The 26,751-nt window shown below is 39.7% G+C and overlaps 1 protein-coding gene across 1 annotated transcript in view; it reads right to left on the reverse strand.

Moving 5' to 3' along the window:
• The window catches only part of Tmtc2 (transmembrane O-mannosyltransferase targeting cadherins 2), a 380,346-nt gene that overhangs the window by 178,946 nt on the left and 174,649 nt on the right, over positions 1–26,751 (reverse strand). The window contains exon 3 of the mRNA XM_057758114.1: positions 10,127–10,955. Coding sequence (XP_057614097.1) covers positions 10,127–10,955 — 829 coding nt within the window. The remainder of the gene's footprint in view (positions 1–10,126; positions 10,956–26,751) is intronic.

Here is a 26,751-nt window from a genome sequence, read left to right on the forward strand (position 1 = left end):
GTAATCAATATGCCAGTGTAATGGAGACATTAGCATTTTAATTACTGTATTAATGTAATTATGTAACTAGACAGCACCATTCAGTCTTAAAGTCAGAAAGAACATGACTCAAATCATCAATGGAAATTATAAGAACTATCTGAAAAGAGAAGCAGTATTTGCAATATGAGAAATTACCAAAGCTTGTATATTTCAGGCCACATGTTCTGTGCTACTGGTTCACTGAGCCACCAGAGAGTGTAGAGGAGAAGGAAAAAGAAAAACTTCTCCCTGGATATCTGAGACTGTAAGTTGCCTCGCCATCCTAGGCAAGTTAAGAAGAAAAAGAAAACTGAAATCAGGAAATTGAAACAACAATGACTTATTGTGTCAAAGTCCAACTTGGTTGATGGGTGAGCCTCGGAAGCAGCTCTTTCTTTCTATGCTAACATTTCATCACTAAAGGGCATGCCTGTGACACCTGCAGAGAAGACACACAGTGTCCACGGTGACTATTATTTTTACTGACATCGATTATGTGCCTTACAATAGCAGAAAGAATGATCAGAGCGGCACATTTCCGGGAAACGGAAACTGTGTAATTTTGCCATCCAAAGAAGTGTCTGTTTATCTTCTGTGTGTGCAGGTGCACATGGTCGTGTGCACACACACATGATTGTGTAAGAACAGTTTGTTTTTCTTATTTAATCAATTTCTACATGGTTTCCTGATTGGAAAATTTTATTCTTTAAGAAACACTTAATAAATCATTTTTTTATCAGTTTGTAAGTATAGAGTATATATTTGCATACTAGATTCTCTTGGATAATGTTCTTATTTTGAAAGTTGGAAAAAAAACTGTCAATGATTTATAAGTATAAAGATAAATTTCTTACCCAATGTCAATAATGTATAAATATTAACAGGACTCACAGTTTCCTTCTGTCACATCTTTATAGAATTACACAAAAATATTTCTCCACATCTGATCTTTTAAAATAATTATATGACTTAAGCATTTCATATTTTCCTATTATTGCTTTGGACTCAGTAGGTTTTTCTTTAAAATCAATGACTAAAATAGGTTACCATACATGAAAAAGTCTAAAACTGTATTTCTAGAAGCAGATGGCATTTGTGCTATGAAAAACACATTCTTTGTGTTATATTATTGTAAACATGTAGTACAAAAGGAATATATTTATCTGCTTGTGCTTTATATGGGTTGAATATTTGCAATTTGATCTCACACATGGTGACCGGGTTATATTGATCGTTAGGATTTAGAATCACCATGGAAACATACCATGTCTGTGAAGGAATTTCTAGACGGAGTTAACTAAAGTGAGAAAACCTCTTTTAAACATGGTCTATATCAATTTATATATGTGGCTTCTGGATTGAATAAAAAAAATAGGTGGGCATCAGTGTTCACCTCTCTCCATCCTGACTGTGGATGTGATGTGACCAAGTTCCTCAAGCTCCTGAACCATGCCTTGCCCACAGGGATGGATGACTACAGCCTCAAATGAGAGCCAAAATCAAGCCCTCCTTTCTTCAATTGCTTTTCAAGTGTATTTTATCTCAGCAATGAGGAAAACTAACTAAAAAACACTTGATAAAAAAGCTAAAACTATGGATACTAATAATTTTCTTGTCCTTTGCTTGAAATTGAAATATTTCAAAATCCCAGCTAGAATTAAATAGAAAACTCACAATTTTCAAATCTAATTAGTAGCCCAGATGACTCCCTAACAGATTCTTTAGTTTAACTTCTAAAGGATACCATTTGCACAGAATCTTTGAAAATACTAGTCAAAAAAATATAAAAAACCTTATTATGAATGCATATATTAATGCATGGGAAGGTGAGACAATTGTAAAGTCCGCACACTACAGGGACTAGGAATCCAGAAAAGCAAGCAAGCTTTGGGGGAGAGAAGCAAGGTGTATGGGTGGCTTTCTATTGATATCATTCAAATTAGGAGAATGGATGGCAAACACTCTCATAAATACTAATTGTGAATAAACAGAAAATGTTGAAACTAGAAATAAGAAGTTTCTAATGGCCAGTATTATCTATAAAACAACTGTCATGGCTCACACTTTCAAGCCCAACATTTAGGACGGTTTGAAAGCTGAGGAGGGAGGATTACTTTTGGACTTTGAGACCAGCCTAAATTACACAGACAGTTCCAAGCCAATCTAGATTGCAGAATGAAACCCAATTTCAAAAGGATGACAACAAAATTTACCTGCTTTCAGAATGACAGCACCTACCTGTAACCCTAGCCACCTGGGAGCTGGCGTCCACAAGATGAAGAGTTTAGCACCTGCATCAGTAATTTAAGACAGTCTCAAAAATAAAAAATGGCTAGGTTATTAGCTTGGCTGTGTGTGTGTGTGTGTGTGTGTGTGTGTATGCAAATGTGTGTGTGTGTTAATTTGAAGCCAAATGAGGTTGAAACCGAACAGTCATTTTTACAGTAATCCAAAAAGGAATAAAAATTGACAAACTCAGAACTGAGAATCGGGATTTTGTCCATTGCTTCCTATACAGGCATCAGTAAAAAACTGATAATGACTTTGAGAAGAACAAATGCAGGATGTCTGACTAGTCACTGAGATCTGTAAATATGTGAACCACTGTACGTTCATCTTTTAGAGTTGCATCCCACAGGCTTGCATAAAATAAAGGGAATTAAGAACCAACTTTAGCCTGAGACCTTTTCCTCAGCTTAACCTAAACTGCTTAATTGTTCATAATTGAAAAATTATTTTAAACAACTAAAAATCACAGTCATATGTTTGCTAAAGTGAACCAAGAGCTCTCGTCTTCTTTATATATTTGTTTTGGTTTCTTGAATTAGAGTCTCACGTAGCTTGAGCTGGCTTTTTGAACTGTATAGCTGGTGATGGCCCTGAAATTAGATGCTCCTGTTTCCACTTCCTAAGTGCTGGGAGTACAGGCCCAACACACCAGGTTTCTGGATACCAAACCTAAGGCTTTTTGTGCATGCTAGCACATACTCTATGAGCTAAGTTACACTGTCAGTTTCGGAGAATTAATATTCAGTCTGGAACTTAAAATTTATAGTGTGTTTTAGTGTGTGTTCGGTGGTTTAGCAGATGGGATTACATATATGCTACCATTCATTTTTTTGTTTCTGTGATCACATTATCTATAATATCTCTGCTAGTCTGTGATGATTGCCTTATTAACAGAAAGTTTTTAAATAGTTGGGTTCTGAACACAGACATGATGAGGATGAGATGCCAAAAGGTCACCCAGAAGGAAAAGCTCTTAAAGCAGGAAGTCACAGGTAACATCCTTCAGAAAGCCAATGACATTTACAGACACCACCACTACTCTGACCACTTAAGAACTGAGTGACACTCTACATGCTAGAGAAGGAAAAGCCAAGACAGGGTCTGGGGAGGCCAGAACCATAGTCAAGAAGGAGCCCTAGCTGTATGAAATGAGAGACACATTGTAGAGCCCCGGGAGCTAAGGCAGCTGATGCTAATGTTATCAAGTTCTACACAGGCATGGAGACAAAGAGCATCAGAAACAGAGGCCAAAGAGAAAGAAATCCTGCATCTAGCTGCTTTGCAATGAATTAAGAGATGTGTTTTGCAAAGACATATATACCAACTAGTTCACAAAATGTTTAGCAAAAAATAAATAAATAAAACCTCTCAAATCCAACGTGTCTTGTGTCTTGTCCGTTAAGCCAACCATTATAGAAAATCCTCCTTACTTAGCCCAGAAATGTAAAATCATTGTGAAATAGCCAGTCCACAGTAGGCAAGCATGTCCAGTAGCTTTTTTATTTGTTTGGGTTTTTTTTTTTATATTATCAAACACAGAATGAGACGGGATTTGCAGCTTCCACCGTCTAAATCAGTACCATGTCTCCGCCACTCAGATTTAAAGCATAAATTCAGCACACAGTCACTGTGACAAGCATCGCCCATCATCATTTGCATCCAATCAGCTAATGAGTGGCAGCTGTCTGTGGTATTCACGATAAGGGCAGCAGTTTTAATGTAGGATGCTTCATGAGGCTTAAAATCATACTCCATACGAACACATGGAAGACTGAAGCCCTCGCAAATTTTCAAAAGCTTTCAAAGGAAGAAAGGAAGCAAGCCCAATGTGTTGTCTCAGAAATCATTCTGAAATACTGGCTTTGAAGGGTTTCTAATCTTTTGCTAGACTTAAGTAATGCGACAAATTGAGAGAAGTCTTTATTCAGAACAATCTTCCCCATCTCATAATTGCTGAGGAAGTAACTGAAGTCGGAATTCTAAGCACTTTACAAATAAAAAGAAAAAAATTAGAAAGCAAGAGACCTGTATTGAAAGAGCTTTGTCTGTTTCAAAACGGAAGGCCCTGTCAATGACAACAGTCCTGAATTACAAAATGAACTATATTCTCAATCCTACCCATCATGTTTGAAAGCATCCCCCAGTACCTGGTTCATCAATAGCAAAACACTTCACTTTTCCTTATCTCGTGCATATACATTCTACTCCTAATCTGAATAGAAAACTAAAGGACAATGACTGTAATATCTACTGATCAATGAATCCTTTGTTAAATGCTTTCTCTCCAGAAAGCACCAGCATTACTGTATATGTGGTATTTCTGTCATGCATGTATATAGAGAATGCACATGCTCATGTAATAATCTGAACAAGCGTGTGTATACGCACACATGTGGAGGCTTAGGATAACCCCATGTGTCATCCTTAGGAGTATCTTTAAGATACCACCCCTCACTGACCTGAAACTTACTGATTAGGCTAGACTTCATGGCATGCAAGTCCCAGGGTTCTTCCTGCCTCTGTGTCCCCAGTGTTACCGGGATGACGAATGCAATGTCACCATGCTTAGATGCTATGACATGGGTTCTGGGTATGATACGTCCTCACATGTGCAGAACAAGCCCTTCACTGACTTAGCCATTTTCCCCCACCCATATTGCACGGAAGAAACCCCAAATTTCCTCCACCTTATCTTATAGACTATATAAACAATCCATTCAGACAGTCAGCAACATCTTGATGAATGTTATGAGAAAGGCAAAGAATAGAATGAAGATAGGGGATCTCGTAAAAGAGGCACCACTGTCATATAAAACAGGGCTGAAAAGCTCATATAATGCATCGTACTGACAATGGACCCTTCTTCTAAGCCCCGCGGAAGATGTACTGCACCACACTGAGAATTTCTAAGAAAACACATTCCATACAGATGCAATGACAAAGACACAAGCTCAGGGCTCAAAGCTTATCAGGCAAAACAGAAGGCATCAACACAGCTTTCAGAACTGGCAGGGAGCATGGGGAAGCAAAGCTGTGGGACATTCATATCTTCTCTGTAATTGTGTGTTTTCATTTTGAAAGAAATGAGGAACGAGTAGGAAACTGGAGGGTATGGAATACTACACATGTCCTGATGTATTTCCAAAAATTCAATAGGATGATGCTTAAATAAAAACTAAAGGGCTGTCACAATAAAGTGTCAGGATGTGAGCTCACGCAGCAAAGAAACTGAAATGGTCTCCCGCATGACACAAGAAAACCCAAGCGAAGTGAAAATCAGTACCATCCCAGAGTCATCAGGTAACTCCCATCACAAAGCTGAGCACCACCCTGGAATCTGGAAACTTGGCAAAGCCAGAGAGAGCAGCAGAGGACAGCTTTCCAGGAGCAGCACTGTGGGGGTCAGAAAACCACTCAGGAGGTGACTGACAATTCTGACCAGTTTGCTTCCTTCCCACTCTCATGGCTCAGGAAATAGGAGGGTGTCCTGGCTGGTTTTATGGAAACTTGAGACAAACTGGAGTCCTTTGGGATGAGGGAACCTCAATTGATGCCTCATGTCAAGCCTTTGGTGCATTTTCTTAATTAGTGATTGATGTGGGGAGGGCTGGTCCATTGTAAGTACTGCAGCCACTGGGCAGGTGGTCCTGGGTATATAAGGAACTTGAGTAAGCCAAGGGGAGCAAGACAGTAAGCAGCATTCTCTGTGGCCTCTGCATAAGTTCCTGCCTCTTGGTTCCTGCCCTGTTTGAATTCCAGTTCCAACTTCCATTATTGGTAAACTGTTACCTGTACGTGTAAGATGAAATAAACCCTGGGGTGGGAATCCTTCTGTATATGTGTTGCTTTTATTGGTTAATAAAGAAACTGCTTTTGGCCAATGGCTTAACAGAATATAGCCAGGATGAAAGCGATATAGATAGATAGATAGATAGATAGATAGATAGATAGATAGATACATAGATAGATAGATAGATAGATAGATAGAGGAGAGAGAGTAGGCGAAGTCAGAGAGACGCCATGTAGCTGCTTGCAGAAGACAGACGAACTGGAACCTTGTCAGTAAGCCACAGTCACATGGTGATACACAGATTAATGGAGATGGTTTAGCTTAGGATATAAGAGCTAGCTAAAAATATGCTTAAGCTATTGGCCAAACAGTATTGTAAATAATATAGTTTCTGTGTGATTATTTCGAGTCAGGGCAGTCAGGAAATGAACTAGCGGCCTCTGACAACAAAACCTTTTCCTCCCCAAGAGGCTTTGGTCATGGAGTTCTATCATACAATAGTAGGGGCCGGGCGGGGGTGGCGCACGCCTTTAATCCCAGCACTCGGGAGGCAGAGGCAGGCGGATCTCTGTGAGTTCGAGACCAGCCTGGTCTATAAGAGTTCCAGGACAGGCTCCAAAACCACAGAGAAACCCTGTCTCGAAAAACCAAAAAAAAAAAAAAAAAAAAAAAGAAAGAAATGTTAACTAATACAAAGGAGAAGACTAAATCGAATTTACACACAGCATCCTCTACACAAAAGTCTACTCCTAAAGCCTGTCCAGACTGGTGCAGCAGAACAGCAGCTGCCTTGAGTCAGTTCTGATATCCCTGTCTCAACAGGGAGTGGGAATAATGAAAAGAAGAGGGGCAAGGTCAAAGTTATAAAAACTGAGACTCAGTCGTGAAAAAACCGAACACCTTCAGACATGTATAAAAGGGTCCAGTGTAACAGGAGAATATACGAACATATTAGTATGTGCAAAAATAAAGGCCAAGTCCTTAGGGAAAGACAAAAGTAGTAAATGAGACAAAATGTAGTGACAGAGAAATTTGACACCACTGCGACCTAAAAATTAAATGTAATAAAACTCCAATCTCAATGAATATAAAACCCCATACTGAACTCTCCATTGGTGCTAAAAAATACATCGTATCTGACCTGAAACATACATACATATAAGTCATGATGAGAGAGCAAGAAAACAAAGGATCAGAATTCAAGTAGGAATCTTTTAAGAATATCTAAGTACAGTGGCTCTAAACTTCTGGGTGGTGACCCACACAGAGGTCACATCTCAGATATTCTGCATATCCGATATTTACACGGTGGCTCCTAACAGTAGCAAAATTACAGTTATGAAGTACCAATGAAAGAATTTTATGATTGTGGGGCACCACACCATGAGGAACTGTATTAAAGGGTCGCAGCATTAGGAAGGTTGAGGACCACTGCTCTAGCGAAAGGTGATGACACTGTTATAGTCGTGGATATGACAGCGGAGGTTGGACAATATGGTCAGCTGCTGGATATATTCCTGAAGACACAGCATGAAGAAATTACTGGTAGAACAGAGAAGGAATAAATGATAAAGGAACTGGGCAGGCACAAATAACTCTTGGGTTCACAGTCACACTACTGGGAATGTAGAGCTGCCATCAAGTAAAATGTTGAGGGCTCCTGGAAAGACATAGGAGGCCAAGACTCAATAACCTTTACTAATTCTGGTCAGTGAGAGAGTCATTTAACTACTCTTATTAAAATGCCTATATGATACACCACTTGTAAAGTGTTAGGAAGAAAGCATGGGGCTTTTGAAATCAAGGTACTTAGCAGATAGTGAACTATAGTGTTGAAGAAATGGCCAATACTTGAACTATAGCGTAAAAACTCTGGTTTAAAAATCATATTCAGTCACCACAATAGTTAATGGTGAAAATGACCAACATAGTTAAAAATGCTTCTGCCTTCTGAGTGGCAGAGACAGCTCTTTTGACCTTGGCGTCTGAATATTGCCTACCCTGTCTTTCAGCGTAATGGCATTTGACTGGATATTTTGACTTTCGTGATAATATTTCCCAGGCTTTCTCATAAAATGATGTAATCAACAACCTCCGGGCAAAGTATATGCAATGCCTTCAATATATCTTAGCGCAAATGGGTACACCCACATTCTACCCCTCCTCTCCTGCTTCCTGTCAGCTGAAGTGCTGATGTGTTAATGAGCCATCTTGGACCACATGGGCAGGGTGACCCCTTGAGATGGCAGGGGAACAAACGAGGAGCAGGGATCCCGCAAAGCCGTAGCGCCAACTTATCAGTTTCTAGCTGTACATATTGAGATTGCCACATGAAAGAATACAGCCTCTATCTTCCCGAAGCACCTCTTATCGGAGCCCTTTGTAATAGCAGTTTAGCATGAAATTTAGCCAAAAATTTTTAATAAATCTCCAGAATAACACTATGATTTAAGTAACATGATGGGAGATTTGGCTTTAATTCCTTAACACGCATCAGATTGAAATGGCAAGAAAACCCACTGACAACACAGACTTGTTCTAAATGTGTATAGACCACCGAGGAAAAATTAGCTGAAAAGCCTTCTGCAAACACTGCAATGTTTTTTCTCCTACAAATTCTTAGTCAGGGCCTTATCCACTACCTAGAAAAGCCACGTGCGTGATTTCTCAAAGAGAACTGAAGGATTGCATGGCATGGGGCAGCTCAATTCTTCTTTCTATTCTCATTAAAAGCTTCTGCAACCCAGGGTCGGGAGGTAGCTCAGCAATTAAGAGCATTTGCGGCTCCTGCAGAAGTTCTGGGTTCCGCACAGGCAAAGGCTGGTCACAGCTGTGTATACTTCCAGTTCCAGGGAATCCGGTGCCCATGTCTAAGCATCCTCAGTCACCAGTCATGCACATTGTGCATATAAATAGGTGTAGGCATTCACACATACGCATAAAACAAGTCATTCTTCCAAAAACTCTCTGCAGTTACTGAAATTTATAAACAGAAACAACTCCTTGGCATAGAGAACTGTGTCTATCCTCAATGAACTCTTGGCTTAATTTGCAATAACTGCACGGGATGCCAAAGTCACTTCTGAGGGTCTGGATCTATGGAAACACATCCCAATCTATTAAGAGGTCATTTCTTGTACATTTGGAAACATTTTGCCCCTTTAATATTTGTGGATTTTGATGCAGAATTATGTCAGAAAGAGAAGATCCAAGTTCAAATGTGTACCAATAGCTGTAACTAAGTGAAAAATTACTTCAAAAAGTGTACACTATCAGGCACCAATTATTGTATTATTTCTACACTAAAAATGTATATATTTCTCCTTTTCTCTTGTTTCCACCACTATCTATATTGTCTTAACCATGATAACATCTTTTGGCTCATCATTTTGTATTTTAACAAAAACAAGACTCTGCATTGGCTAAAATAATTTTTCTACAATGAAAGTAATAAAGGTGTGATCCATATTCTAATTATATAGTAAAGAGATTTTTTTCCCTTAAATTACTTTTATAAATCTTAAATTAAAATTAGACTAACTGACAACCCCGAGCATATTTAACCTCTGCAAACCTTACAGTAACCACACCTACACCTAAGACACAATAACAAGACTCAGAGGCAGCTCGCCTCCAAGTCCTGTGGTCTTTCCTCATGCAGAGCTTCAAAAACCAGACACAGCATGTATTTAAGTGAGATAAGCTTGACTTTCATCCTCCAGGGAGACAATTATTAATATTTTAAAGTGCAGAAGGTAGGCATTCTAAGTTCTTATGACAGCTTTTACCTCCAGTCAATACAAGTTCTATTGCTCCTGGGGAAACATAACCAGGAACACTAGGAAATAGCTTCCTATTGCAAGCATGCAATGCTGAACATGAGTCTCAGTTGGTCTTACCCTGTGTCTCTACAAAAATAAGGATGGAAAGGACAGGGTTCACATGAAAGGATCTCATCTGTAACAATGCTATGAGAAGGCTGAAAGTGTCAAGTGTCCAGGCTAAAACAGAAAACGAAGCATTTACCTTTGGCTGGGTTTACTTTTATCCCTGACCTATAGAGCATCTCCTCATTTTGCCAGTCTCCGTTCCTGATCGCAGTCTTGAGTCCGTAGAAGACAATTAACATTGCTGAAGCGTAAAAAACCAGGCTCTTGAGAAACCTCCTTTGGACTTTGACATAAAGGGCTCTGGCACCCACTGTGATCAGAAGGCAGAAGCCCATACTGGGAATATATAATACTCGCTCTGCAATTACAAAGCCGACATAGAAAAACAGGTTCGTGGCAGGAATGAAAGGGATTATCAACAAAGATAAGGACAGAATAACAATGTTCTCCGTGGACGGGAGTTGAGTTCTCTGGGATACGTTATTTTTAATGCCATTCTCTGCTTTGGATGCAAAGCTGGGCTTAAGGTCTGAGTTCCGGTACTCTACATCTGAGTGGCAGCTGTGGCCATTTGCATTCTGCTTGCCATTTGACACAGCTTTCCCATTGCACTCCCCGTCTACGCTTGGGTTCTTCAAACCACAGTAGGCAAGGAGTAGAAGTCCAGAATAGAAGGCCACAGTGTGTAGATTTCTCCAGTCGCAAATTGTTTTGAGAAGAGGCACAGCATCCATGGACCAATCGAAGCTCAGGGTGTCTGGGCAGAGCAAGAGCCAGAGGTTCTTGGTAGGCAAATAGAAAAAGGTGAGTGTGCGAGCCAACAGGCTGTCCGAGTCAGCTGCTGGGTTGTCGGAGTTGGAGAAGCTTGGTGGTTTGTTTCCCATCCAGTATAACCGGGCACCCAAGAGGCTGGTCCCCCAGAAGGTTAACAAGCTAATGCTGAGGAAGAGAGACAAGTTCTTCCGCTGAAAGCAAAAGAGAGGGAGAAAAGTCAACATCAGCACCATGACCGCATCGTGAGAACATTTCATTTAACACTGCAAGCTGAAATAAGTTTGCAAAGGGCCACTTAAAACACAGCCTTCAGTCTCAAGCGCACAGCTTCATTTGCATCTCTTTTTAAATATGCTTAGGAAAATTTCTATCCTCAAAACTGACTAGATTCCTAGGTTTCACATAGTTTTACATAAATATCTTTTCCATCCATTTTGCCCATTCTAAAATACCAGTGACCAAAGCATCTACATTCTGACCTCTAGAAGATGAATTCAACGTATTTCCCTCTCAGTATGACGTGACAAGGAAAGAGCGGCGTGTGAGATGCAACAGTCACCTAATGACTTTATTTTATAATGTGGGTTTCATAGAGAAAGCAAAGAGCAGTCCCATCTGCTCAGGGCTAAGGCAGCCGGCCCTTTAGCCACATCCACGCCAGATTCAATGTCACTGTCTTGAGCCTCCTTGCAGAAAGTATAAACCAGGTGTTCAATGGCCGACTCACACAGTCCCTACACTAGTAACACACAATGTCTAATAACACTCCTCACAAGGATACTTTTTAATGTTTACAGTCTTTAAACTTTCCATAAAGTATTTCCTTATTTTAGGAGAAATAAGATTCTGAAATTAAAAATAATTCATGTTCTTAAGAATTAACCAGAGTAAAATACAGCTGAGTGTGAAGCACTCTGATAATGTCAGAAAGACAGAGGCAGAGGCTAGACGATCCCAAGTTCAAGACCCGCCACAGCTACACAGATCCAGTCAGTGAGGCACCAAAGGAAGAGATGCAGGTCAGCAGTTTGCTGAGAAAGGACATGGCCCTGCATTCAAAACATGGGGTGGCATCTAACTAGCTAAATCCAAAGAGGGAATAAAGGACATAGGAGGCGTAGACAGCACAGCCCCCTGTTCTGATACACTCACTCTAGCACAGTGGTGAGGTTTGAAAATGGGGAAATACCACACTGTTTTCATTACTGTAGCTCTCTAACAGAGCTTGAAGTCGGGGACGGTGATGCCTCCAGATGTTCTGGGGAACCTGCATAGGAACAAAATAGGCCCCTTAAATACAAGAGACAGAGATGTGGCTTGGGCAGGATATGGGTCACCAGCAGAGGGACCAGGATCTAATGAACTGACTTTGTGTAGAGATACCCTTCCTCAGAGGTGGGGGGGGGAGGCCTGGTCCTGTCTCAACAAGGTGATGGGATGGACTTAGTTGACTTTCCAAGGGAGGCCTGAACCTCTCTGAGGAGCAGATGGTGGGGTGTTGGGGGGGGGGCAGGAGAATAAGAGAGAGGGGGAACTGGGATTGACATTCAAGAAAAAAATAAATAAAATTTAAAAAAGAAATAAAATGGGGAAATAAAGAATACTATTAAAGGGACACTAAATCAGTAAGCTAATATTAAAACGCTTCCAATAGAAGAACTTCCAAGGCTGTGGGATTTACCACCACAGTTGAACTATAGTCTGGCAACTTACGTGTCTCTGGATGCCTTGGTGAATGATAGAAAAAGAGATAAAAATGTGTGCTGCTAATAAATCCAAGTCTCCATGTGAATCTCTATTCACTCATCCTTTGAGGCTCTTCTTCATTTTTTTTAAGATCTTCAAAAGTTTTAATTTCTTTTTCTGTTTTTTGTTCTTTTTGTTTGTTTGTTTTGATAGAGTTTTTTTTGCTTACCCCTGACTATTAGGGAAAGCACTCTATGGACTTGGCTGGCCTTGAACTCACCCACCTCTGCCTCCCTAGTGCTGAGATTAGAGATGTGTGCCATGACCCCCTGGTGAAAGTTTCAATTTCTAATTTAATTCCTATAGTTTGATTCATGCATAAATTGAAGTTAAAAAAATTCCATTGAATCGAGAATTGAAATTTTTTTTCCTTAAATGAAGTTTCTTCTAGTGCTGCTCAGGCATACCTAATAACTCAAACTATTCGAGCCACAGCCCATAGATGGAGGTTACATAAAAGGTGTGTGTTTTCGTTTGTTCTTGGTCTAGTGTAACAAAACTACCCAACACTGTTGTTTCTGAGATAGACTAGATGGTGGCTCTGATGCTCTCTTCTCCATAAATGTGTACATGCGGATAGAGCACTCATGTATTTAAATATATCTAAAAAAGAAAAGATGTCTATCTTTAAAAAATGTATAGGCCTGAATACAAAGACAACAAGCAGTGCCTCATAAATCAAAAAAAAAAAAAATAGAAGAAAATTTTTAAAAATTTCAATAGAGCAGTATAGTAAGAAAGGGCAGTCTACCATTCTGATTTAAAGCCACAAGGCAATTAAGAGAAACATTATGTATGCATGTACATAATCAATACAAATTACTCCATCGTAATGAAGACAAATAAAACATGCCAGTATACAGCGGCATAGCAGGTGAAAGTCAAGTTGCAAAATATGAGCATTAAATGACGGACATACACATATTTCAAAAATCTGTCTGAGTCCAAATTCCTTGACTATTGCTGGTCTCCAGTTGCATCCACGCTCCAGCAAACAACGCATTTGCATACTCCTTATGGCTGTGTAAAAGTTGCATGTGGAAGCCCACTCATCTGCTGACAGGCATAGGTGATGGCAGAACTGGGCTATTGAAAAGGGTGGTGCAATAAAAGCTGATCTGTAGCAGCATGCTTGGTCAGAAGAAAACCTGAGAATGTTAACGACATGACAGCGGCACACTTACACTTGTAGGAACTAGAGTCCAAACTTGCCTTTTAAAAATATTCAAAAATGCCAACAATCAGCATTCGGACTGTTGAAACAGGAATCTTATGCACCAGATTCTGCACTTCGTTATTCTATTTATTATAGTTATTATAGCATTTATAATTTATATTAGTTTCCCATTAAAACATTTTCTTTTCTTATGATTGTTTGGTGGGTAGCTCACAGGGTCCCAGAGTATATCCCGGACTGGCTTCAAACTTACTATAAAGACCAGGCAAGCCTGGAACTGAGACAGATCTGCCTGTCTCTCCCTCACATTTCCTGGTACAAAAAGCACGGGCCATCATGCCTATTTTTCCATGTTCTACTAACACGTATAACTACTTTGTCATGCTTACCAGGATTTTTGATAGAGACCCCCTTAAATTGACAAGAACAATCCAAGCATTTGTTTTACATCTGATTTCCTCCAACTAAAACATCTAAGAATCCTCAGAGTCTGAGATTTGTAGGCATTGAGATAAATGATTTACTAACTTCGACCCTCAAACTGTTCAAAGCCATTTCCTACTTTCATTTACGTCAATATTTTAAACTTTATTAAGTCAAATTATTATTCCCAATGTCACCCAGAAAGTCTCATAAAGAAAACAATATCCATATGACGCGAAGACACCATGTCTAAAACCTTGACTGCTGCTACACACAGAAATGCAGCCTTATCTCTCTCTCTCTCTCTCTCTTTTTTTTTTTTTTTTTTTTTTTTTTTGATTTCGAGACAGGGTTTCTCCATAGCTGTTTTTGGTTCCTGTCCTGGAACTAGCTCTTCTAGACCAGGCTGGCCTCGAACTCACAGAGATCCGCCTGCCTCTGCCTCCCGAGTGCTGGGATTAAAGGCGTGCGCCACCACCGCCCAGCTTTATTTATTTATTTATTTATTTATTTATTTATTTATTTATTTATTATGTATACAACATTCGGCTTCCATGTATGTATGCCAGAAGAGGGCACCAGATCTCGTTAAAGATGGTCGTGAGCCACCATGTGGTTGCTGGGAATTGAACTCAGGACCTCTGGAAGATCAGCCAGTGCTCCTATCCACTGAGCCATCTCTCCAGCCCCCAGCCTTATATCTCTTGGTGACTATGTTCACGGTCTGTGTACCTTCTTTGGGTCTATCCATGTTTGTCCCCAACGCCCCTCTACCCACTTCCCCCATCTCCATGTAAATCAGTTTCATAAATTCCATAGCAACATTTTTTTTTCTTGATACAAATCCGCTGTAAGATAGAAATAAACATGGGGAAAGTAATGCATGCTCGGCTCACAAAAAAACAACTTGGACAGAGGATTTTGCCAGCTAAGAAACAGACAGGTTTTCTACAAGATTTAACACACCTATTTGCTTACAGAATGGCATAGATAGACAATATGCATCAAAATGTGCTCTAAATCCTTTCCAAACTTTTCTTGAAATGGGCAAGGAAAATCAACTCTAGTCTCCATACTTGTCATGGGAAATTTGTAGAGGGATTTTTCAGAACTACCAAGATACAGAAAAGCCAACGGATGGGAAAAAAAGCCATGAATATAAGGTTTGCAGTTGACAACTTTTCCACTTGAGTCACACACTAAACTAATAAAAGAGCAAAACCATAGCTTAATAGATAAACTTGTAAAATTTATCTTGAAACATCAAAATGATCACATCACCTATAGCCCAAAGAACGGGTAATAGGGAGACCCTGACATGGTCATTTGTGTTGGTACTTTTGTGGAGCCCTGGGATCCTTTGAGAAGAGAAGGGGAGGGGAGGGGAGGGGAGGGGAGGGGAGGGGAGGGGAGGGGAGGGGAGGGGAGGGGAGGGGAGGGGAGGGGAGGGGAGGGGAGGGGAGGGGAGGGGAGGGGAGGGGAGAGGAGAGGAGAGGAGAGGAGAGGAGAGGAGAGGAGAGGAGAGGAGAGGAGAGGAGAGACAAAATGAAATTAATCCATCTAAAACAGCTCCCTCTGTGGTTCATGTGGAAATTGCTCCTGAAGAACACAGTTTCAACCTAGTCTTCTGAGCTCAGATTTTCAGGGACATAAAGGAAAATGAAAAGAAATATGTAAATCTCAATGAAACAAAAATGTAAACATTCTGCCTTGGAGTATTACACCCATCACGAGACTCACTTTTGGCAAACTAATGAGAATAAATTACTTAAGCATAAGGCTCATTTAATTCCAAATTAAGCCCTTGGCAATGATAGTGCTTCTAAGAATAAAGTAGATAAAAATCAGTTCCCGAAAGCCCTAGCAGAGAAAAGGTTCTGCAGACATAACAAACCATACGCCATCTATTTTGTATCCGGCATTTAACGCTGAAGTCACAGCCTTCCTTTTATCAATAACACAGAATTTCTCTTAGAATTTCTCCTGCCCCCAAATAAGTCTCTCTGGATCTTTACCTCGAAACATGATTATAAATCCACCATGGTTTGAACATGTGACAAGAGAGAAGACATGTATAGGAATTACCTCCTCCTAGAACATATTTCTGTGCTTAATCAAAGTTTTTTATATAACAAAGTCGTCCACAAAGAAGTCTGTTTAAAATGAAAAGTAAGTTGCCCTAACAAAGGGCTTCTGTGTGTGATTAGGAATCTTTTTCCCCACACCCAGAAACGGAGAAGATAGAAGTTTTGTGTCTGGTATTATAAAACATGCAAAGACACTCAAAAACTGGTCTTCATCAGTGTATGGGAGGAAAGAATTTGAAGATTGGGATAATAAAACTTTTTTATTTAAAGAGCATTTATTTATTCTGACTCTATAACACACCTATGGCAATTTAGAGATTATAATTCATTAAACAAAGTTTTCATAGAAGGGGAGAGTGAGCATAAAAATATAGATATCAGAGCACATTGAAGGCATCTGAATTAATGGAACATGACTCTCTAAGACTAATATTATGAATATTTGATTCAGTAAAATAGATGAGGTTTTTCATGTATATGAGTGTATGTGTGTGTGTATGTGTGTGCGCGCGCGTGTGTGCAAGCAAATATCAGTATGTGCAGATGGTATGACCCAACTTGGTCCACTGTCTTCCTCCATTACTCCACATCTTATTTGTTTGAGACAGTGAGTCACTAACTTGAACTTACTGATTAGCAAGACTACGTGGAGAGTGAGCCTCTGGGATTCCCCAATTTGTTTCTCAGAGCTAAGACGATAGGTGGTGCCACCATACCCGGATTTTATTCCCGGGAATCTGAACTCTGGTTCTCATGCTCAAACAGCAAGCAGTTTACCCACTGAACCACCTCACCAGTCCTCTTTCTCTTAACTCAATTATAATCAAACTATTAGTCTATTTGAAATCCCTAATAATCATTGGCTATACATTGGACACTAGATATAACAATGACCTTTTTTTTTTTTTTTTTTTTTTTTGAAATAAAGTTGTCGGGAAAAAGAAATTCAAAAAGACCATGTAGCATCACAATTGGAATATTTAATAATTTTACTCAAATTCTTATCAAAACTTTTGCCTATTTACTTCTTAAGTGATTGTTATCTTGTATTTGGAGCTTTGCTCTCTAATACAACTTTCAGAGAGAGAGAGAGAGAGAGAGAGAGAGAGAGAGAGAGAGAGAGAGGAGAGCTTCTTGGACTGATTCTAGAGTTAGAACAGAAAATAAACAAGATAAGCTTAGAGCAACCTATACTCAACACATACCTAGAGTAACAGTATGAAGGAACCCAGCTGGAGTAATTTGAACAAAAACAAGTGAAATAGGATCAGGTTATAACTTAACACAAAGTATAAAATATGAGTCAGTATGATGCATTTATCATGGATCTGCTTTTGTAAAGGAATTCTAAATAAGTTGTATGCATATCATACCTACAAAGAAGGACAGTATAATTCTCACTCACAACTAAATGTGACCTGGACATAACAGTTTCCATCCCATAACAGTACCAAAGTAGGAGTATTGGAAGGAAAACTCTTTACTGTTGAGAAACGTTAAAAATCAGTTTCTTCAAGGTGACCAAAGTCAACTCTAACAATGGCATCATGCTGGAAGTGTATATCTTTGATATGATGCAACGGAACTGTGACTCTGTGACTGTACCTTTCCCCTCAAAATTCAAAGCAGTCTAACCCATTTTGAAAAGGCAAATTCAAAATGAGGACAAAGCCTAACAAGTAGCTAACTAGGAATCCTCAGAACTAAGTTTTCAAAAGCTGTCACGAGCAAGACCTTTTGAAGCTACGACAAATAAATGTGATGTTCTCTCTTACATGGCGTGGGGAAACAGCCGTGGGATGTTGGGATTAAAGGGGTTGTGAATAAGTTATAGACTGTTGTTACTATTTCATCTGTATCTGAATGCAAGATGGTGATGACAGAGGATACAAAAATGTGACTTAACGTCTAGATTTGGATTTACTTAATTGTTCGTCTATTGGTAAACTTGTACCTACTCCTAAAATAACATCTATTTAAAGAAATAGTAAAAGCTAAAGCTCTTCAAAACCAAATGAAATTAAATAGGTAGGCTTTGCTACACCAGCATCTAAAAGCTGTCAGCAAAGAAAACAAATAATTATAAATTAACGCTGCAGTAATATTTTTACTGCTTCCTACATGGACTTAGTGGAATTCAGGTTCACTGACCACAGCTGTTTACATGTCAGACAAGGTGACCAGAATTTAAAATTGTTTTTCCACTTGCTCTGACACTCTACAGAATTTGCAGTGTAGTATAGAATCCTAATCGAAGGTAAATATCAGGGGAAATACGCTTCTAACCCTATTGCTATGGTGTTCCCGTTGGCATGGTGACCCATTCTTCCTCATTAAGCTAACGTGGGGAAATCAAGCAGTTAGCACATTTCTTGTGTACCCATGGCAAGGTCCTTCGACAGCTAACTATTTGCAACTGAAGGACCCAAAGAGTTCAATTAGTGGGACTGTGCGGGTGTGCCACAGCCCCTAACCCACTGCACGAATAGCGGGCTTGTGAATGCCAGCCTCTTGAGTAATCTTGTTTAGCTTCAAATAAGAGGTTTAGTGCTTCCCACTGGGCAGTGTGCTATGGTCAAATCAGGTTAGCTACAAAACAATCCCGCCTTTATGAAGAAAATATATGAAGAAAATACCCTCTGTCGCCTAAGAAACAACATGGACAAAAAAAAGATGCTTCACACAAAAGTAGACACCCCTTTTTAAAGAATCAAAACATTCTGGGTTGTACTGGACCCTTTCCACATATTTTAAATATAACTGAAGGGGAAATTATAAAATCAAAAGAGCTCACAATTAATTGAATTTGGGAAATTCTATCTCCTCTCAACTGGGGAAACCCCTTGCAAATGCATTTCCAATGCCAATGAATTAAACTGCAACATTAAAAAAAAAACCTCTGTGTGGCTTCCATGCCACAAACTACCCCATTATGAGATGCGTTCCAGTCTCATTAATGAGGTAAGCATGGGCGCCTAGCATTTTGCAAACATAAAGAGACAAATTATAATGAGACTTAACTCAGTGGGGAAGCTGCCATACAGCCCTCTTCTCTCAAAGATATCATAATAGACAGCTACTTAATGAGTGTGGGAGTTTTCCTATACAAATACAAAAGACACCATATGCAAAGGAAAATTTTATACATACAAATACTGCTAACTATGTCTAGCTACTTGATCAGTGTTCTTAAGAGCATAATTTCAATGTCTTGTTTTTCTCGTTTGATGATGGTAAATATGGAGTATTCCATATCTAGGGGCCAAGTGACTTTGCTGTTTCTTACAAATGAAAACTACAGGCTTTCATTTGGACACATCTTAAGCATCTTACGTAAACCTTGTCTTATCAAAATGTCAGCTTATAAAGTAACAATAGTTATCTTGATTGCTGTAACTGAGGCAACCTGAGTTTCTGCAAGAAGGTTTTCACATGGGAAAGCATGCGTTTTATCATCCTTCCAGTACACAGCAAGTTTGCCTACTAGGAAGTTCCTCACTGTGCTCCGGCCCTCGGTGGGGCATCCTCGCCATTAGTCATTCCCTTCAGACTTGGGCAGAACTGGAAACGACAGGGCTACTGAGGACAGGTGATCCCTATAACTAAGCAAGAAGTGGGCTGCCACCTCGTCCCCCACCCCACCCCCCAGCTGAACAAAACAAAAAAAAAAGTTTCGAGGACATCAGTCGAACAAAGCAGGTTTACTGGTGACTGGATTCTGGTTCACAGGGAAAAATAAAAGTGTGGACTATTTGTTGTTCCCTCTAATACTGAAGATGTATTAGGAGCAGCAAAGGTCTGATGTATGGATTTGAGATGTCCTTGGCTACTCACTTCAGAAAATGCCTTAAAAACAAAATTTAGGCATCGATAATACGGGGAAAATAAACAATAACCGGCAGGAAGGGATGAGGAGGATCCTTCGGGCTGAGGCATCATGTTATTCGGGAGGTTGGGAGGTGCCGCTTTCAAAGTGGAAAACAGTCATCCTAGATGATGATATTTATGTTATGAATAAATGGGATCAAATCCCCAAAGCACGAACACGCACTTCAGTGTCTTCCATTAGTCAGACAGAACTAATCATGAATGGTAAGCCACACAATACACGCCCTCACTGTATATAAAGTAGTTACATAGTTCATGTTATATAGCAATAGGAAATATTAATAAAGCTGCCAAGTGGCAATAGGCCAGATGTTTAGATACAAATAAAGACATAAAACATTTGACATTCAAGTCCAATTTGATAGCATCTCTAAGGATACATATTTTTTTTTCCTTGCCAGAGGCATCGTGGCAGTAACACATTCTTGGAGCCTGCTCCTGGTAGCTTCTCAGTGGATAAAATCCTCCTGTAACTGTTGTACACCCAATTCCTTCCTTCCACTTTTTCTGAGGTGAAAGTCAAACTTGATCACCTATTCATTTCAAAAATTGTAATATGGAAATTTTAATGTTTTGAAAGTTCACGGGCAAACTTCCCCGGAAGATGGGGTAACAGAAAACTTGAAAACTGTGAAATTCCTATAACACTTGGTGCTTTGACCACAATTTGAATGCAACTTCAGTGTAATCCAGAAGCTTCACTACCTCAGAGATTAACTACAAAAAGAATTAATACTAAATACCTAGGGCCATTAAAACCCTTGCTAGTAATCTCTCTTTTTAATCATGCCTTTGCTGCTAACATTAAAGTACTAGATTTCAAGTGATCTCAGATTGAGGTAAAACTTAGTATTTCTTCATTAAGATTTATACCTTTCTTTTTTTAATGTTATCAACTGAAAGCCCCGTTAAATGAGATTTACTATGTCTCTCATTAATGTTCAAGACATATTCGGATAATTCTTTCAGCCTGACACCGCTCCAATTAGCCCTAACCATTACCATGCCCTAATTATTTAAAATTAAATAAACTAAACTTACACGTGCAAACAGTTTGCAAATCACCCCCACATCCACTTCTCTTTTCAAGCTAACTCACAAGATTAGACAACTTGTTTTAATAGATTATTATCATTGGCCTAAGTCCAGAAAGCATTTGTCTAGTGGGAATTCTGTCTGCTTTAACAGTTGTGGTTTAGTGGACGCTCTCTGACTGAACTGTCAATCATTGTTTGACTGGCACATGGCCCTTAGAACCCTGCTGAGAGACAAGCAAGAAGTTTTGCCAGGTACATAACTGGCACTCTGTTAGCTTGGATTAAGCAAAGGGCAAAGGGGAGTGGAAGGAATCGGTTTTTTAAAAACCTTACGGGAACCTATTTACTTAAACGACTTTTGGTTAAAACCCTTAGTTGTGGGGTCCCCTGTGCCACGCCTTGCTGGGCACCTTCAGTTCAACAACATTCAGAAATACAAATGTTTTGTGCAATTCATGCCAAGCTCAAGTTAAACAAGAACAAAGGATGTGAATCATTAACATAGATTGTACTATAAATTCTGATTAAGATTATGAAAATGACAAGATAGACTGCTTTGAACCCAAACAGCATTAGTAGGAAATTTTATTTATGCATCAATTTCCATGATGGTTATTAAACTAAACATACCAGAAAATTTACAGTATGGGTTGTATTTCCGAAACCCAGTTTTGTTTTATTTTGTTCCATGTCTTAAAGCAATCTGTACTTCCAACAATGCAAACTAATGCAGGTCATCCAATTGCTATGGTAAAGGGAACACGGATTAAACTCTATTATAGTGTTCTGGGAGAAATTAGATACTATGAGGAAAGGGAGAATTGTACATAATTGCCTAATGAATTCAAACACCTGTTAAGTAATTTTACACCTCCCAGATGACGTCCTGGCATCTAGCAGAGACGGGCATGTCTAGAAAACATTCCATTCTCTAATTGTATCAATTGTGCGCTGTGCTAGTGATTACTTATTAGTAGCAGCAACACTAATTATGAATATTTATCAAATATTTCACAGAGTATATTTATATGAACAATATGGAGCAATTCTTTAGCAAACACTTGCTGTATCTGTCAACTTTGTGAATTCAGTCTGTTGTAAAAAGGCAGGTGGAACCCAAGGAACTCAAGGTTAAATGTGTTACAAAGAGTCCCACAACTAAGAGGACAAATGGAAGATTTCAAAACCAGGGCTGGAGAGATGGCACAGTGGTTAGGAGCACCGGCTGCTTGCAGAGGACCCAGGTTCGACTCCCACCACCCACACGATGGCTGGCAGCCACCTGTAACCCCTGTGCCAGGAGATCTGGTGCTTTCTTCTGACCTCTACAGGGAACTCCACAGGCAAACAGACATACATGTAAATAAAACAATCATATAATAAAAATAAAGATATAATTTTATAAAGTATTTCCAAACTATGTCCTTCCATTCTAAGTCTAGAGATGTCTGCTTTAGTCATCAAAACACTTAGTCCATATTTCACCCTTACCACCTCTGTTTTTGCCAAACTCCAGCTCCTCAGACTACACTCTCTCTGGCTTGAAGGTAGTGTTGTCTGACAAAAAAAAAAAAAAAAAAAACTATCTTTACTATTCAATTGCAAAACCCTTTGAGCCGTATTTTCTTAGTATTCAAAGCTTCAAAGTATCTACAACACTACTGTGCTGGTTTTCTAGGCATCAATCTAATTCACATATTTAGGCTTAAAGCTGCCAATATCCGGCCATTCACCTTCATCTCCAGAATAAACTTTGCTTTTCAAGGCTATATTAATCTCTGTTTCCTCCAAGCTCTCCAGTTTTAAACATGTACCACTTACACGAAAAATACCAAAGAAAGGAAAGGTCAGGTCTTCAGTTGTTATAAGGTCCAAAGTGACACTAAGCAAATAATCTTATTATCACTTTCTTAGAGAAACAAATCTCACTGTTCCCATAAGGACAGTCACTCCAGAAGGGGGAGAACTTGATTCCAGTCATCTTTTATACTGTGTGTGGTAACGAGGCAAGAACCGGCCCGTAGAAGGCATTTAAGGTTAGATTAACGAGTACATAAATGCCTCAATTAATAAACATAACAGTAATATGTATATTACTATAATATAAAGTAATAAACATAATAACAGTAAAGGAAACAGTTTAGACAGGGCCAGAGAACAACCAGACGTCTGTCGGAATCCAAAGATGGGGATCAAAGATCCCAATTCAACCTGTGTCGTGTGTCTCTATAACCAAACAACATGTACTAATTATTCTGTTTCTTTGGCTGCGACGCCCCCAAAATATTAAAGGAAAAGCATCAGCAATAAATTTGTAAGCTGTAAATTGCAACTATTAGCCCTTAGTCATTTAGCAGTCACTGTGGTTATTAGAATATTTCCTAACATCAGTATGTATGTTGAAGATAATTTAATTTTCCTTAATGTATTCCAACAATAGTGAGGCCTAGTTCTTGAACACATCCAATTAAAACTATAAAAGGGTCACTTCCTAAAGGTAAAAGTTCTTGATTTTTTTTTTTTGTATACTGTAATTTAAGTTCAGCAGTAGCCATGAATCTTTGACCTGTGACATTGTGGAGAAGAAATGAGATTTGTGCGCTCTTTGATGTGACCCATCAAAGAAAAACGCAAAATCCAGAACCACAGTGCGAGGAGTGTTTCCTTAAAGCGGAAAGATCATGACATATGAGGATGTGTGTCAAAATAACACAGTATCTGTAAGGTTTGGTAGCATCTGTGCTTCCAAGCCAACCCCAGGGGACTTGTAAATTATCACCTGTTGGCAGGGGAGATGCCTGTAGAAAGAGGCTTCTTCTCTATGAGGACTACTGAGAACTGAAGAACAATGGCAATGGGTTCTTGATCCTATTGCATGTAATGGCTTTGTGGGAGCCCAGGTAGTTTGGATGCTCACCTTAATAGACCTGGATGGAGGTGGGTGGTCCTTGGACCTCCCACAGGGCAGAGAAACCTGCTTGCTCTTTGGGCTGAGGAGGAAGGAAGACTTGATTGGGGGAGGGGGAGGGAATGGGAGGTGGTGGCGGGGAAGAGGCAGAAATCTTTAATAATTAAATTAATTAATTAATAAAAAAAATCAGCAAGAAAAAAAAATAAAACTGGACATGACAGTCAAAAAAAAAAAAAAAGAATTTTTAAACTGAACATAGCACCATGCTTTTATGGCTGTTTCCTTAACTTACATTTTGGCTATCAGTTCCTTTAACATTTTGTTATTCTTCCCCTTTGTGGACACTGTATCTTGAGAGTTAAAACAAAGAAAACCATGAAAGTGCCTTCCCTAGATAAACCCTACCCCTTTCAGCAGAAATGTTGTGCTCTAACAAATAAAGCTAGCCTGAAGATCTGAGTGTGGAGCTAGCCGCACTAGTTAGCCACAGAGGCCAGGCAGTGGTGGCACACACCTTTATTCCCAGCACTTGGGAGACAGAGGCAGAGGGATTTCTGTGAGTTCAAGGCCACCCTAAAATAGAAACAGAGCTCACATCTTTGATCCCAGCACTTGGGATCACAGGCCTTTAATGCCAGCACTAGGGAGGTGGAGACAGGAGGGATATGGCTGGGAAAAGGGAGGAATATAAGGCGGGAGGAGACAAGAGCTCAGGATTCAGTCTGAGGACTTGGAGAGTCAGGATTTTATAGAGATAAGAACTAGTGGCTGCTGCTCTGCTTCTCTGATCTTTCAGCTCTCACCCTCTAATACCTGACTCCGGGTTTTTATAATTAAAGCCAATTAGAATTAGTGCTACACAGAAATAATTTCCAATACATTTTAAATATACCTAAACTATGAAGCTGAGCTAACTTCCTAAACCATAGGGCTATATTTAGTCATTGGAGAAGAAGAGAATTGTGTTGCTTTGTTGCTTTGTTAATTCCCTTGGGGGACATGAATGAACACCTGCTCCACCAAGCAAGATCAATAAGACCAAAGTAATGATTCTACCAAAGACACAGCTTGGGGAACAAAGAATTATTTGGGCTCAAGGCTTCAAAGGTTCTCGTTCATGGTCATTAAACTCAGAGCATGCAGTGATATTTTATTTGTATTTTAATAAATAAAGCTTGCCTGAAGATCAGGGAGTAAAACAGCCACACTGATCAGCCTTATTGACCAGGCTGTGGTAGCACACGTCTTTAATCCCAGCAGCCACACTAGTTAGCCATAGAAGCCAGGTGATAGTGGTGCATGCCTTTAATCCCAGCACTACAAAGGAACATAAGACAGGAGGAGAGAGGTCTCAGCTCAGTCTCAATCTGGGGTTCCTTGGAGGCAGGATTGCCATTTCCATCTGAGGTAGACGTAAGAGTCAGTGGCTGGTTGCTTTGCTTTTCTGGTCTTCAGGTGAGTTTTATTTATTAAAATACAAATGAAATATCACGACATAAGCATAGAGGCCTGACCTCAACATTGTGGCAAGGATGACATGGCAGAGCAGAGCAAGTCATCCCAGGACATCCAGAAAGCAGGAAAAAGAGAGTGGAAGGGTCCAAGGCTACCTGGCTACTGCAGCGCGGCTCCACCTCACAGTCAATCCAGCTAGAGACTGAATGAGTAGCTCATGGTAAAGTTGGAGGACTCAGAATCCAATTAAGCCTCCATTGCACCCCTTGCTGGGGACCAAGCCTTCACCCCACCGCCTTCTGCTGGCACACTTCAAAACCAAGCTCAAACCAGGATGAGGTCAAGTTTATGTTGAGCTTTATAGATATGATTCTTTCATTTTTAATTCAAAACTTAATTTCAAAAGTCTAATTCTATTCACAGCTGCTGTGGACTTTTCTAGGTGGTGAGATAGCCCTGAAGGGGACTTCTGCTCACTTGGGATTTAAGGGGGCAGTCCTTAAGTTTACTTTGATTGTTTTGAATAAATTCAGAATCTTCAGATGAAACTCAGTGCCCAGTTTAAGGTTAGCTTACTTTCGCATCTACAGGTGATGGAGATTCTAATGCAAAGTGTGATCCCCTAAGAACGCTGGGAAAACCTGGAGTACAAAAATAAAGCTTTGGGGGTTTAGCACAGCCTGGACAAATTACAGGACTCGAAATCCCAGAGTCCTTCAAGCATTAAGGTAAAAAGAGAAAGATAAAGCCTCATTTATTAATTTTAACTTAAAACAAAGAACACCCTCTCAACAGAACTGTTAAAGACCCAAATGGAATTAAAAATGAATGCAAACAAGCTTTCTAAGATGCATGCAGCTTGTGTAAAATGGAACGATTTGCATCGCTGAACTGAACTTGGGAGAGTCCAATGGCTAACACATGTCCGTGTATGGACGACATTACTCGAAAGATCCAATGTCTGCAAACTGCAGTCCAGGACACGGCCATACTCATTTGTTGGCAGTGCCACCAGCCTCAGCTCTGGCTCTCAGGGCAGAAGCCATGAACAAGTGGTTTCTGCCAGAGAAGCCCACATACCTGTGAGATTCTACAGTGAGTATGTTGAGCTCGATGCTTAGGTTAATATTATTTCCTTGGATATTTTTAAAATATGCAATAAATAAAGGAAAATTAATTCTTGTAGTTAGAGTTTTCATGTTTTTATAGTGCTTACGTTTATACTGTTTTACATGAAGAGAATAAAAGATTAAAGTCAACTTC

Source organism: Chionomys nivalis, chromosome 25, assembly GCF_950005125.1.
Source record: "Chionomys nivalis chromosome 25, mChiNiv1.1, whole genome shotgun sequence".
NCBI classification, from domain to species: Eukaryota; Metazoa; Chordata; class Mammalia; order Rodentia; family Cricetidae; genus Chionomys; species Chionomys nivalis.